The following is a 14,162-nucleotide window of genomic DNA, read 5'->3' as shown; positions in this document are numbered from 1 at the left end:
TACAAATAAAAAGCTTGCTGATGGACAGGAAATGTCATGTTAAAGGGCATTATTTGGATTTATGTATATTTGGAAGGACTGTACCACTGAAGATGGCACTCGGTATGCATAGATACCTGTGAATGAGTTTAAGAACACAATTTTGAAGTTTGCTGATGACTCAAAATTGAGGGCACCTGACAAACAGCGAGGAAGACCGTAAAATACTAAAGGAAGACAGAGATGTGGCATATATAGATAGGTGACAGATTTAGTAGACATGTGAGCTAATAATAATTTTCAAAGGAAATAGAAATGGGAGTATAAAATTAGTGCTTATATAAACTTATATGCTGAATGAGTGCAGGCGAAAAGAGACTGAAAGATTTAAATAATTTTCTATCCATATAAAAATTGCATTATCCAGAAAAGTCATAAAAAAAGCAAATACATTTTGAGTTCAATGAATTGTATAAACATTGGTTAGTTTCAGTTTTGGGAGTACCACATGCAATTTTGGGAACCTATTATACGAAAAAAAGACAGTAAAGTCAAAAAAACATTTAGTGTGGATTTATCGGGAATGGGAAATTATCAATAAAAGAAGAGTCCATATAACTCGTGAATAATATTCCCATTACAGCAGAGAAGGCTTTTTAAAATATGGAAATTGCTGATACAATGCATTGGGTAAGACTATTTCTGTCTACAAGGGAATAACTCATGGAGTGTGTCAAGTATTTAGAATTTTCACTATGAGGACAGAGCTGCAAGCATGTAGAATGCTTTGTCTTGGGAGGGGCTGATACAGAGACCAGGAAACATACAGGACAACCAACACAGCTGGGAAATAGTTTTGAATTATTCCAAGATGGGGTGTGAAAGATATAAAGGCCCAGTTTTGGTTTTATTTTGTTTTGGTTATTACTTTACAATGGAGGATGGAAATTCCACAGTGTTTCCAAAACGTTTTCTGTTGCATTAATGAAGATATAGCATTTTCCTTGATTTCATCGGAATCTGTTATCTTAAGTGGGAGAAGACAAGTTGCTGAATTTTGGAAGGTGACACAATGCCAATAGTTTAACCATATTTTGGTAGCTACTGCTCTTCTACACTGAACCTTGAGCACTTTGTTACTGGTTATATGACCGAAACATGATCAGTATTGAAATGTTCCTTCTAGAAATGTATATTTATCTGTTCAGATTAGAAATGATCCACTCCTTCAATTCTTTGTGGTACCTCAGTATTGGAATGAGATAAATAGTGCTTCCTCCTTGACTCATGAATTCCCCCTATATGTTTGAGAGTTTGAGTTGTAAAAGCAGGTTGGATCAGCTGGGGTTTCTGAGCACAGGAGATTGAGGGGTGACCTTATAAAGGTTTATAAACATGAGGGGCATAGGTAAGGTGAATGTAAAGGGTCTTTTCCCTAGGGTAAGGGAGTTCAGAACTAGGGGACATATCTTTAAGGTGAGGAGAATGTTTTAAAAAGAACTGGAGAGGCAACATCTTTTTTTACATACAGAGTGGTGCAAAAAACTGCCAGAGGAAGTGGTGGATGCAGGTACATCTACAACATTTAAAAGACACTTGGATAAGTACATGAATAGGAAAGATTTGGATGGCCCAAATACAGGCAAGTGGGACTAATTTAGTTTAGGCACATGATCAGCATGGGCTATATGGACCGAAGGGTCTGTTTCACTGCTGTATGACAGTATGATTGCATAGTGTATAATTGGAATAAGACTGTTACTCCCTTTTGTCTGAACTTCCACAATAAATTGGCTCATATTTCATGATTTCATATCAAAACGATTGGACAAACTTCGCAAATAATCTATGAGGCAAAATACATCTGTTATTTCCCAACTTCCCTACAATACTATAACATAAAAAAAACTATAGATTCTGGAAACCTGAAACAAAGGGTCTGATGAAGGGTCCCTGTACTCTGATTCCCTCTTTCCATTGCTGCAATAAGAAGGGACTTGGCATGGGAGTGGGGTGTACATGTGCACGAAACACAGACAGCCAGCACACAGGAGCAGCAAGTAATCAGAAAAGCTAATGGAATGTTGGTCTTTATTTCAACGGATTGGAGTATGAGTAGGGAAGTCTTACAGCAACTGTACAAGGTGCTGGTGAGACCACAACTGCAGTAGTGAGAGCAGTTTTGGTCCCCTTATTTAAGGAAAGATATCACTTAATTGGAGGCAGTTCAGAGAAAGTTCACTCAGATGATCCCTGGCATTGAGGGATTGTCTTATGAGCAATGGCTAAACAGATCGCGACTCTACTCATAAAGTAGAGTTTTGAAGTAGAGAAGAATGAGAGCTGATCACATTGAAATATATAGGATTCTTAAAGGTTTGACAGGGTAGATGCTGAGAGATGTTTCCCCTCATGGAAGGGGCTAGACAGCATAGTCTCAGAATAAAGGGGCACCAATTTAAGGCTGAGATGAGAAGGAATTTCTTTTCTCAGAGGGTTCTCAGTCTTTGGAATTTCTTGACACAGACAACTGTGGAGACAGAGTCCTTGTATATATTTAAGGCTGAGGTAGATAGATTCTTGATCAGTCCGGGATTGAAGGATTGCAAGACAAATATAGGACAGCAGATACAAGGAATGGATGTGTGTATATGGAACAAGCTGCCAGAGGTTGTGATTGAGGCTGGTACAATTACAACATTTAAAAGACATATGGATGGGTATATGAATAGGAAGGGTTTAGAGGGATATGGGCCAAATGCTGCCAAATGGGACTAGATTAGGTTAGGATATCTGGTCAGTATGGACGAATTGGACTGAAGAGGCTGTTTCTGTGCTTTACATCTCTATGACTGTGAATGATGGATCCCATGAACCCATCGAATGATGGAGTAAGCTGGTAGGGCTGAATGGTCTACTCCAATTCCTATTTCTTATGATCTCTTTACAAATACTGCCAGACCTGCTGAGTTTCTTGAGCACTTTCTGTTTTTATTCCCACCAATGCTGCCCTAAGTGAAATTCCCAAATCCAAACCCCACCTGCCACAAGCTAAAACTAACAAAAAGATCAGAATTAGCTCCAACCACTCCCACACCCAGTACCCATCTATACATTTAGATATGCAGAGCTGATTATTTCATTCCTCCTTATTCCACACACCAAAACTACATTGGTACAAGACTTAACCAGGCCCTTTTCCCCATGCACTATTTGAAGCCATCTCCTAATTACAACCTTCTTGAAACATCTTTAGTTATAGATATTGGTAGATATATATTTATCACGAAGGCCAATGACTCTGACTGCCCTCAAAGGTACACTCAAAAATGCAGCTTTCAACCTGAAAAATATCAACATCAGCTCTCCAATAAAACTGCAGTTTATGTCTCAAGTTTTCCCAATGATAAATGCTAGAAAGAAGAAAATTACGTTGATAAGCCATAGGAGATCTTCAGGTTTTAATAACGAGACTGTTGACATGTCTGGAAATGGAACCATCCTTAATCTAAAACAGGCTGTGGATATATATTTGTAAAGACATATGCTATTAACTTACCAAGTACTGAGTTCCTCTATCTGAATCTACAAACAGTCGACAACTCTGAGAGAATCGGTTGAGTAAAACCTTGATCAGACTCTGATACCAGCTGGTACTCATTGACAGAAAGCAATCCTGGAGCAAGACAAAGCACAATAATGACAAATGACAAGAGGTATCAGGATAACAAGAACAGTCATAACATTAGGCAATGGTGAATGAAGTCATGAGAAACAAATCTACAAAAGGTCCAATTAGAAACAAGTGTAATAGTCATATCAATGAAATCAGTGAAATGATCAGGATTGAATCTATGTAATACATTTACACAGATGCCTGTCTGCAGTTGGAACTGGTGCTATTTCTGGAATTAAAGCACATTGTTTAAGCTGAACAATCAAAGTTTTATTTTGTATATTGCAGTTTCATTCTCAATAATAGCAGGAATTTCACTACTCATGTTAGTCAGGGATACAGTGGAGAGGTTATGAAATACACAATCACCATCTGCCTTTGTTTACTCAGCTGTATCTCCAGTGATATAGAGGCAAGTCCTGGATTCCTATAGTATTTCCTATGAAACAGATGTCCATTGTACTAGTGCATTGACTTCAGTTTTGGAAATGCTAAGATTTGATTCAATAGAGTTCCACCAAATACATGCAATCAGTTCTGCTCTAATGCGGTAGTTCCATTCTCGTGCAATCCCGTGTTATAAGAAAAATCGCATAATAGCAGCACCATTTAAACTAATGGGGCAGGAATTGCATTATAACCAATACATGCTTTAAAAATTTGCACTTTTGAAATGGTGTCCCCAATTCGTTAATTGTGTTACAGCAAATTTCATTTGAATGAACCGCGTGTTATAGCGGAACGAACTGCGTACAGAAAACTTATTAAGTGGCACCTATGGGACCAGGAATGTACTGGTTGATCAAATATTCCAGTTGATCTAGAGGTTCACACAATCAACACAAACATATGTACTAAATAATAGAAATGTAATGCAGGGATATACACATCACTATTATACTTGATTTGTAACATCAATCACTTAAGTAATAATGAAATGTTGCTGTAAATAAAACTTTCTGACAGAGAGCCTGCTCACTCCCACCCTCAACAGACTACTTGGGCATAATGGAGGTCATGATAATACAGGTCAGTTCTGTTGTAACGTGTGTTTCTTCAAAGCGAATTGGCTATAACACGATTGAAGAATTTAGACCATTATTTGTAGAGCGAGAACTTTCCTTACCTGTATTGGCCATAACATAATTCCAGCCCCATTAGTTTAAATGGTGCAGCTACTGCACAATTTTCTTGTAATGCGAGATCACATGAGAACCAAACTATCGCATTATATCAGAACCAACTGACAGTAAACATCTGTTCAAGTACATAATTTTTGCCAATTTATTGAGAGTGCCAGTTAAAAGAAAGTTGCTGTATCAATAAATAAGTCAGGATATCTGGAGAAAGTACCTAAGTCTCTAGTCATAAATGTTCATAGAATTAAGTTTTTATCACAATACAGCTGTCACTGAAAATAATCATTTAATTTTACTATAATGCAGAATTGTCTGTCACTCACCAGTTGTGGGTCAATTTCAGAAATTGATTTACTATGCACAGCTCCAAGTAGCTCTTCCAGCTCCGCAAAGGACAGCTTGCTCATTTTGTGTTTATCTGAAGAGAGATGTTCTCCCAAAAAGAGGCGTTGCCAGAGGACATCACGCCGACAGTGGGACTTTGCTTGCTGAACCATCATTGTAATCTGTTCTTGGGCTGTTGCTACCTCAGATGCCAACAAAGGGAAGAGTGGAGAGGAATAGAATAGTTCTGGAACCATCTTCGATGGTTTCCTGTGCAAGTAAAACTCACTGGAATCGCTAGAGTCATCCCAGCCATCTGGGTCAGTCTCCCTCTGTTCAGGTTCATATTTTTCTGACAATGAGGAATCTCTTGTGAAATCAAAAGAGTCCTTACGAGTGTGTGGTAATTTCTTAAAGCGTCTCATATCAGCAGTTAGTCTTGGGAACAACTCCCGGCAGCTTGTCATGATCACATAGAAACGTAATCTTAAAAAAAAAAGTTTTGAAAAATGAAATTAGCTAATTTTTCATGCAGATATGGTTTGGTCCAGGACCTCTCAAACAAAATACATCCATTCTCAATGCAAATTAAAGCTTCGTGTTTTTTCATGTGCTTTACATTAATACATTCCCCTTTTGGAGATCAAGAGGCAGGGGGAGAAGGATAGGCATATTTTAGGATATGACAGATGGAACTTTGCATCTGTAGTTATTTGTAATATCGTAAAAGACGGGCTTGAGTGACACTCAAAGCTGCAAAAACTACAAATTTAATGGACTGCTAACTGTTACTACAGGGATAAGAATTCACAAGCAGAAAAACCACAATTTGAAATTCTATTCCATTATTAATTTGTTATTAAGGGAGAGTTTTAAAACAAGGGTCTAGCATTTCCTATAAGTGCAGTCTTGCAGGTCACTGTATTTCTCTGATGTATTTAGTTTTTTAAATGAACAAGAGTGCTTTGGCATTTTTGACATCCATGTTGCAACCAGCTTTGATACATTATGCAGATGCAGATTAAAATCACTTCAAGAAGCAGACCGAAAGATGAATTAGTAATTAAATGCCTTTCCCTACCATTTTAAAGGGTTAACGTGTTCATTTGACAAGCATAAAAATGAACATACTAATCAGGAGCAGAAGAAGAGGTAGAAGTAGGCCACATGGACCTTGGAGCCTGCTTGTTGATCAATATAGTAGACAGGCAGGAGGTTGGAAGAACACAACAAGCCAGGCAGCACAGGAAGTGCAGAGCATAAGGGGTACAGTTAGTAAGTTTGCAGATGACACCAAAATCGAAGGTGTAGTGGACAATGAAGAGGGTTACCTCAGATTACAACAGGATCTGGACCAGATGGGCCAATGGACTGAGAAGTGGCAGATGGAGTTTAATTCAGATAAATGCGAGGTGCTGCATTTTGGGAAAGCAAATCTTAGCAGGACTTATACACTTAATGGTAAGGTCCCAGGGAGTGTTGCTGAACAAAGAGACCTTGGAGTGCGGGTTCACAGCTCCTTGAAAGTGGAGTCGCAGGTAGATAGGGTAGTGAACAAGACATTTGGCATGTTTTACTTTATTGGTCTGAGTATTGAGTACAGGAGTTGGGAGGCCATGTTGCGGCTGTACAGGACATTGGTTAGGCCACTGTTGGAATATTGCATGCAATTCTGGTCTCCTTCCTATCGGAAAGATGTTGTGAAACTTGTAGGAGTTCAGAAAAGATTTCCAAGGATGTTGGCAGGGTTGGAGGATTTGAGCTACAGGGAGAGGCTGAACAGGCTGGGGCTGTTTTCCCTGGAGCGTCGGAGGCTGAGGGGTGACCTTATAGAGGTTTACAAAATTATGAGGGGCATGGATAGGATAAATAGACAAAGTCATTTCCCTGGGATCGGGGAGTCCAGAACTAGAGGGCAGAGGTTTAGGGTGAGAGGGGAAAGATATAAAAGAGACCTAATGGGCAACCTTTTCACGCAGAGGATGGTATGTGTATAGAATGAGCTGCCAGAGGATGTGGTGGAGGCTGGTACAATTGCAACATTTAAGAGGCATTTGGATGGGTATATGAATAGGAAGGGTTTGGAGGGATATGGGCCAGGTGCTGGCAGGTGGGACTAGATTGGGTTGGGATATCTGGTCGGCATGGACGGGTTGGACCGAAGGGTCTGTTTCCATGCTGTACATCTCTATGACTCTAAGTCGACGCTTTGAGTGTAACCCTTCTTCAGGATGTTTCGGTTGTGCGGAAGTCGACACTTCTAACAAGCTTTTTTTGTCTCTAACCAAGTTTGTTCCACTGCAAAGTCTCTTCAAAGAATGCCACTTTGAAGAAGTTGTCTGCCTCCCTCAGGTGTGCACACCCTCCACACCCACCCCCAGTCCTGAAGAAGGGTTACACCCAAAACGTCAACTTCTCCACCTCCTGATGCTGCCTGGCTTGCTGTGTTCTTCCAGCCTCCTGCTTGTCTACTTTGGATTCCAGCATCTGCAGTTTTTGGGTCTCTAACCAAGTTGTTCAATAAAGTCATGACTGAGTTTCAAATTCCACATTCCCTTCTATTCCAGTAACTGCTGATTCCCTTGCCTAACAAGAATCTATCCACCTTCGCTATAACCATGCTTCCACCAAATTCTGAAACAGAGTTCCAAAATCCCTTCACAACTGCCTTACGAGCAACCCCTCATTTTAAAGCAATAGACTAATTAGGGGCTCCCTCACATGAGAAACCACCTTGTCAAGATCATTCAAATTTTTACAAACTTGAATCAAATCATTCCTCACTCTTCTCAACACAAGGGGAAACACACCCATGCTAACCAATTTTTCCTTTCAGCACAACCCACTCATTCTAGGTATCTAATAAACCTCCTCTGAACCATCTTTCAGTGGGCATTTCCTTACCAAAACTGCTACCCAAAACTCAAGATCAAAACTGCACACAATGAGAGATATGGTCTCACCAATGCCCTGTACAAGTGAAGCTTAACTTCCATACTCTAAAATTTAAGTTTTTTTCTTTATTTATTCATGGGATGTGAGCATCACTGGCTGTACCAGGATTTATTGGCCATCCCTAATTGTCCAAAGGCATCTTAACAGTCAACCACATTGCTATGGGTCTGGAGGCACACATAACCAGATCAGGTAAGGATGACAGATTTCTTTCCCTAAAAGGTCATTAATGAGCCAGATTGGTTTTTCCAACAATCAACAATGGTCTCATGATCATTATACTCTAATTTCCAGATTATTATTCAATTCAAATTCTATTTGCCATGGCAGGTATCAAAGACAGAATATTTACCGAGGTTTCTGAATTCATTTTCCCCAGGGTAGGGGAATCTAATTCTAGACGGCATAGATTTAGGGTGAGAGGGGAAAGATTTAAAAGGGACCTAAGAGACAACTTTTTCATGAAGGTGGTGGCGTGTGTATGGAATGAGCAGCCAGATGAAGTGGTGGAGGTTGGTACAATGACAACATTTAAAAGGCATCTGGATAGGTATATGAATAGGAAAGGTTTAGAGGGATAAGGGCTAAATGCTCACAAGTGGGACTAGATTAATTTAGGATATCTGATCAGTATGGACGAGTTGGACCAAACAGTCTGTTTCCATGCTGTACATCTCAATGATAACTTTGCTAAGACCACAAGGCCATCCCCTACCCAAGATTCCTAATTTAATTCCTCTTGTAAGTAACCTTCTTAATCATTACCTCCAGACCAACTTGAGATCGTGTACGAGGACGTCTAGATCCCTTTGCACTGTGGAATTCCACAGTTGTTCTTCGTGAAAATACTACTGACTTCTACTCTTAAGGCAAACTTCATATTTTCTCGCATTATTCTTCATCTGCCAGATTTTTCTCCACTTGCTCAACCTATGTCTATTATTCAATCTGTCTGAAAACTCCTTATATCTTCTCACTTTCCTGCCTACCTTAGTATTAGCTATGAATTTAGCTATCATGCTTTTGCTTACCTCACCCTACATGGTCACAAATTTATAAAATGTTGTGGCCTTAGCATCAAACCCTGCAGAAGCCGCTCTTCATTTCTGTCTGATTATCTGTCTTCTATCCATGCTAAAATGTTACCCCTTACATCATGAGCTTCTATTTTAAACAATAATCTTTTATGTGGCACCTTGTCAAATGCCTTCTGGAAATACACGTATAGTACATCTTCAGGCTCCAATTTATCCAGAGCTCGTGTAACTCCTTCATAGAACTTCAATGAATTTGTTAAGTATAGACAATAGATGCAGGAGTAGGCCATTCTGCCCTTTGAGCCAGCACCACTATTCATTATTATCATGGCTGATCATCCTCAATCAGGATCCTGTTCCTGCCTTATCCCCATAACCATTGACTCCATTATCCTTAAGAGCTCTATCCAATGCTTTCTTGAAAGTATCCAGAAACTTGGCCTCCATAGCCTTCTGGGGCAGAGCATTCCATAAACCCACCACTCTCTGGGTGAAGAAGTTTCTCCTCAACTCTGTTCTAAGTGGCCTACCCCTTATTTTTAAACTGTGTCCTCTGGTTCGGGACTCACCCATCAGCGGAAACATGCTTCCTGCCTCTAGAGTGTTCAATCATTTAATAATCTTATACCTCTCAATCAGATCACCTCTCAGCCTTCTAAACTCAAGGGTATACAAGCCCAGTCGCTCCAATCTTTCAGCATAAGATAGTTTCGCCATTCTGGGAATTGACCTCGTATGACTGATCTTTCAGCAAACCATGCTGACTTGTCCAGATTACTTGCAGTTTTTAGATCAGAGTGGTGCCGGAAAAGCACAGCAGGTCAGACAGCAGCCAAGGAGCAGGAAAATCGACGTTTCGGGCAAAATCCCTTCATCACGTTACTTGCAGTCTATGAGCTCAGTTATAACTTCCTTGATGAACAATTCTAATACCTTGGTTGGTCCTCCCCTTGGATTTTTTACACTGGCAATATGGGCATTCTTTAAATATCTGCCATTGTTTCTCTCCTAATGCATGTTCTAGCCTAATATCCCAATTCACAGTAACTAGCTCTGGTTTCACGCCCACACAGAGTCATAGTCATAGAGATGTACAGCATGGAAACAGACCCTTCGGTCCAACCCGACCAGATATCCCAACCCAATCTAGTCCCACCTGCCAGCACCCAGCCCATATCCCTCCAAACCCTTCCTATTCATATACCCATTCAAATGCCTCTTAAATGTTGCAATTGTAGCAACCTCTACCACATCCTGTGGCAGCTCATTCCGTACACGTACCACCCTCTGTGTGAAAAAGTTGTTCCTTGGGTCTCTTTTATATCTTTCCCCTCTCACTCTGAACCTATGCCCTCTAGTTCTGGACTTCCCGACCCCAGGGAAAAGACTTTGTCTATTTATCCTATCCATGCCCCTCATAATTTTGTAAACCTCTATAATGTAACACCTCAGCTTCCGACACTCCAGGGAAAACAGCCCCAGCCTGTTCAGCCTGTCCCTATAGCTCAAATCCTCCAACCCTGGCAACATCCTTGTAAATCTTTTCTGAATCCTTTCAAGTATCACAACATCTTTCCGATAGGAAGGAGACCAGAATTGCATGCAATATTCCAACAGTGGCCTTATTTACTTTAGAATACCAGTCTTGGATCCACTCTTCTCCCTTTCAAATTGGACGTAAAGTTCAATCGTATTGTTATCATAATTGCTGCTACCAACAGTCTTCACTTTGAGGTCATTAATTAATCCTGTAACGGTGTACAATACCAAGACGAGTATAACCATTGCTATAAAAAATTCTCACAAAAGCATTCTATGAATTTTTTGTTCAAGCTACTACTACCAGTATGATTTTGTTGGTTTACATATGGATTAAAATCACCCATGATTATTGCAGTCCCTTTATTACAAACACCTAATTTGTTCTCTTGTATAATTTCTATATTGTGTCAACCTGTTCGTGAGTGGGTGGGGTGGGGTGGGGGGGGGGGATGCTGTGGATCACACTCTCAATCTTTTCCCTACTAACTTCATCACTATCCAAACAAATTCCTCAACCTGTTCTCCTCAATGAAGATCATATCTAATGTTTATACCAATTTTCATTATAAAAGCTACCCCTTTGCCTAACCACCTATTCTTCTTGAATGTCACATACCTCAGAATATTCAGAACTCAATCCTGGTCATTTTGCAGCCAATGTACTATCGGACTGTATTTATTCACTTCAACATATGTTATCAATTGATTTACTTTGTTATGAATGCTCTGTCCATTCAGATATAGATCATTTAGTTCCGAGTTTTGTTCTCTTTGCAGCATCCAATTTTGAATGCTGGTACACATTTTATGGACAAAAATCACAAGTCTCTAAGGGTCTCTAACACAGATGAATGCAAGGTATAGTACATGGTGCAAAATGTAGACTAATTGTATTTATAAGTACTATTAATTTCCATTTGACTGAAGATATTTTAAGTCTTCTGGCAAATATTAAACTTTTTTTAAGTGAAACGCAAATAAACGAGAAAGCCTTGCAATTTGTAAGGTGCACAGCTTAGTAATTGCACAATATAAAACTCTGGATTGTAGCTTGCTAACACGCTTAAGTATGTTTCCTTAAATTTTCTTAACCCTACCCAAAACGCTAAGACCTTATTAGCGACACCTGTACATGTAGTTCTCCTATAATGCTGTAGTTGCGTTCTAGTGAAATCTCACTTAACAGAAAATCACTTCATAGAAATAATGGAGCCTATGGGAAAGGTGAGGTTAAGGGCAGACCAGCAAAAAATGTCACTCAGGATTGCTCAAAAATCACCCAAAAGTCTAACGCACAGAATAGCACAGCCTGAATGAAGGTTGAAATCATATTCAATCAGAGAACAAAAGCAAATTTAATAATAAATTTTAAATATGTAAGAAAGCCACTCTCTGTACGGTACCTCTCATAGAAAGCTGCTCTATCGGCAGCTGGCTTCGGCACATGCGCAGAACGTCATGAAGACCTGAGCTCACCTTGCGCATGTGCAGAACGACAGAGAGATTTCGGTGCATTCACAGCACGGCACAAAGACTGGTACCGACATTGCGTATACACGGATACCGGAGCATGCGCAGATCAGCAAGCACACGCATGTGCAGGCGTGCAGATTTGGACGCAAACCAATTCCTGCTGAAATCGCGCTATTGCCAACGGAGGTAAACATTCTCCAAATTACCGTTCCCTAATTCTTCAGCAAATTCTTGTAGCCAAATCATGCTGCCGAAATGCACATTATACCGGAACTACCTATACCTGTAGTATTGTATGCAAAATAAAAATCAGTTTTCACTGTGTATCAATGCTTCAAACATCCCTCAGCTATAGTTCTGATATTGATTGTAGCACAAGGTAGTTAATAGAGTATAATAGCAGTGATCAGATTCAGCCATTGCTCCATAGCTGATGAAGAAGAAAGCCTTCAGAAGTGACTTCAAATTACAATTTATAGACAAATCGACCTAAAGGATAATTAACAATTAGTGCTTCTTGTATTTGAGGTTTATGTCAAATAGATCTGTACTTGGTAATTACACTAATGTAGAAACAATACATCGGGGAAGACTTATGTTGGAAAGCCAGGTTAAACTTTGAATAGTTAATCTATTAACTGATTCTCACTTTACAGTGAAAATTGCTAAAATAATTGGAATCACTGTTTACATAGACAAACACAAACTCTTCATTAGCTACCCAAATCATATTTGAAGGTAATCCGTAATTTTAACTGAGCATTGGATGAATCAAAAGCCATCAGATAACAATATCCAGAACAAAACACGGATATTTTATTGTCTTGCATTTTAACAGCAGCACATTACAAAGCAGTTTCAAGAGCTATTTGCTCCCCTCAATTGAAAATATATAATGAACTCCACAACTTCTGAAAGGTTAACAAATATTTATAGGTAAGGCGTAAGATTTGTTACAGACTGTTAGACTGGAAGTGGTATGTGGCATTAAGTCGGAATAATAGTTACTCAGTATTCAAAAGTATACTTGCTCAAGGAATATCCCTGGTAACCTCAAGGCACAAAACCATAACTTGGACAGAAATGATTAGCATTCAAATGTATGATACAAAGTAACTAGAAGCTTTGAATCCTCTCACATAATAGACACTCTTTCAAATCCAGTAGCAACATTTATCAAGGATCCACAATATTCCAGCTTTGCGATTTTAAACAGACATCTCAGGCACATCAATGTTGTACTGGTTTGGTAAATATTCTCATTACAGTGACACTAAAAGATGTACAGATTACTAATCTTCACAATGAAGGAGAGAACTTTGAATCTAGGAATAGAAATAAATAGGGGATGAATTGGAAACTATATGCTTCTAAGATTTAAAACTCCAGATAACAAAATAATGCACCAAAGAGGCAAAGTAGGCATAGGTTAAGGGCGAGAGAGGAAAAATTTAAGAGTGACCTAAGGGTCAAGTTTTTCATGCAGAGTGGTGCATGTATGGAATTAGTTGCCAGAGGTAGTGGTGGAGGCTGGTACAATTACAGCATTAAAAAGGCATCTGAATGGGTATATGAATAAGAAGGGTTTAGAGAGATATGGACCAAGTGCAGGCAAATGGAACTAGATTAGTTTAGGATATCTGATTGGCATGCATGAATTGGACTGAAGGGTCTGTTTCCATGCTGTACATCTCTACAACTCGGTGACTCTATACAAAGACATAGACCTACCGTAGCATGTTGCGTTCTGTTTCTGGTAGCTCTTCAAAAGGACCCGCACTATGACACACCAATAAGGATACATCAAACTCATCATGATGTCTGATTCCTTCAGAATCTTTGTATGATCCAGATCTGGATGTCAAAAAAAAATCCTGTCAGCCTTTTCATAAACACCAAAAAAATGAATGCAACACATCACTTTTCTAAACCAATCGTGACATTTAAGATTGTAATCACCAAAAACAAGTTGACCGTTCAATATTTTTAGTATAGAAAACTTGCTCTCGCATATGGGTTGTAGTATGAGTAAACAAC

The 14,162-nt window shown here is 39.4% G+C and overlaps 1 protein-coding gene across 1 annotated transcript in view; it reads right to left on the bottom strand.

The window, feature by feature from the left end:
* Window positions 1–14,162, bottom strand: part of szt2 (SZT2 subunit of KICSTOR complex) — a 260,612-nt gene that overhangs the window by 2,453 nt on the left and 243,997 nt on the right. The window contains 3 exon segments of the mRNA XM_087990508.1: window positions 3,539–3,655; window positions 5,118–5,604; window positions 13,857–13,979. Of these exon segments, the coding sequence (XP_087846634.1) occupies window positions 3,539–3,655; window positions 5,118–5,604; window positions 13,857–13,979 (727 nt within the window).

This window comes from Chiloscyllium plagiosum, unplaced genomic scaffold, assembly GCF_037043375.1.
Source record: "Chiloscyllium plagiosum isolate Xiang-an unplaced genomic scaffold, Cpla_swu_hap1 HiC_scaffold_9, whole genome shotgun sequence".
NCBI lineage: Eukaryota > Metazoa > Chordata > Chondrichthyes > Orectolobiformes > Hemiscylliidae > Chiloscyllium > Chiloscyllium plagiosum.
The sequence above is the reverse complement of the archived record's forward strand: the minus strand, read 5'-3'. Positions and strand labels throughout refer to the sequence as shown.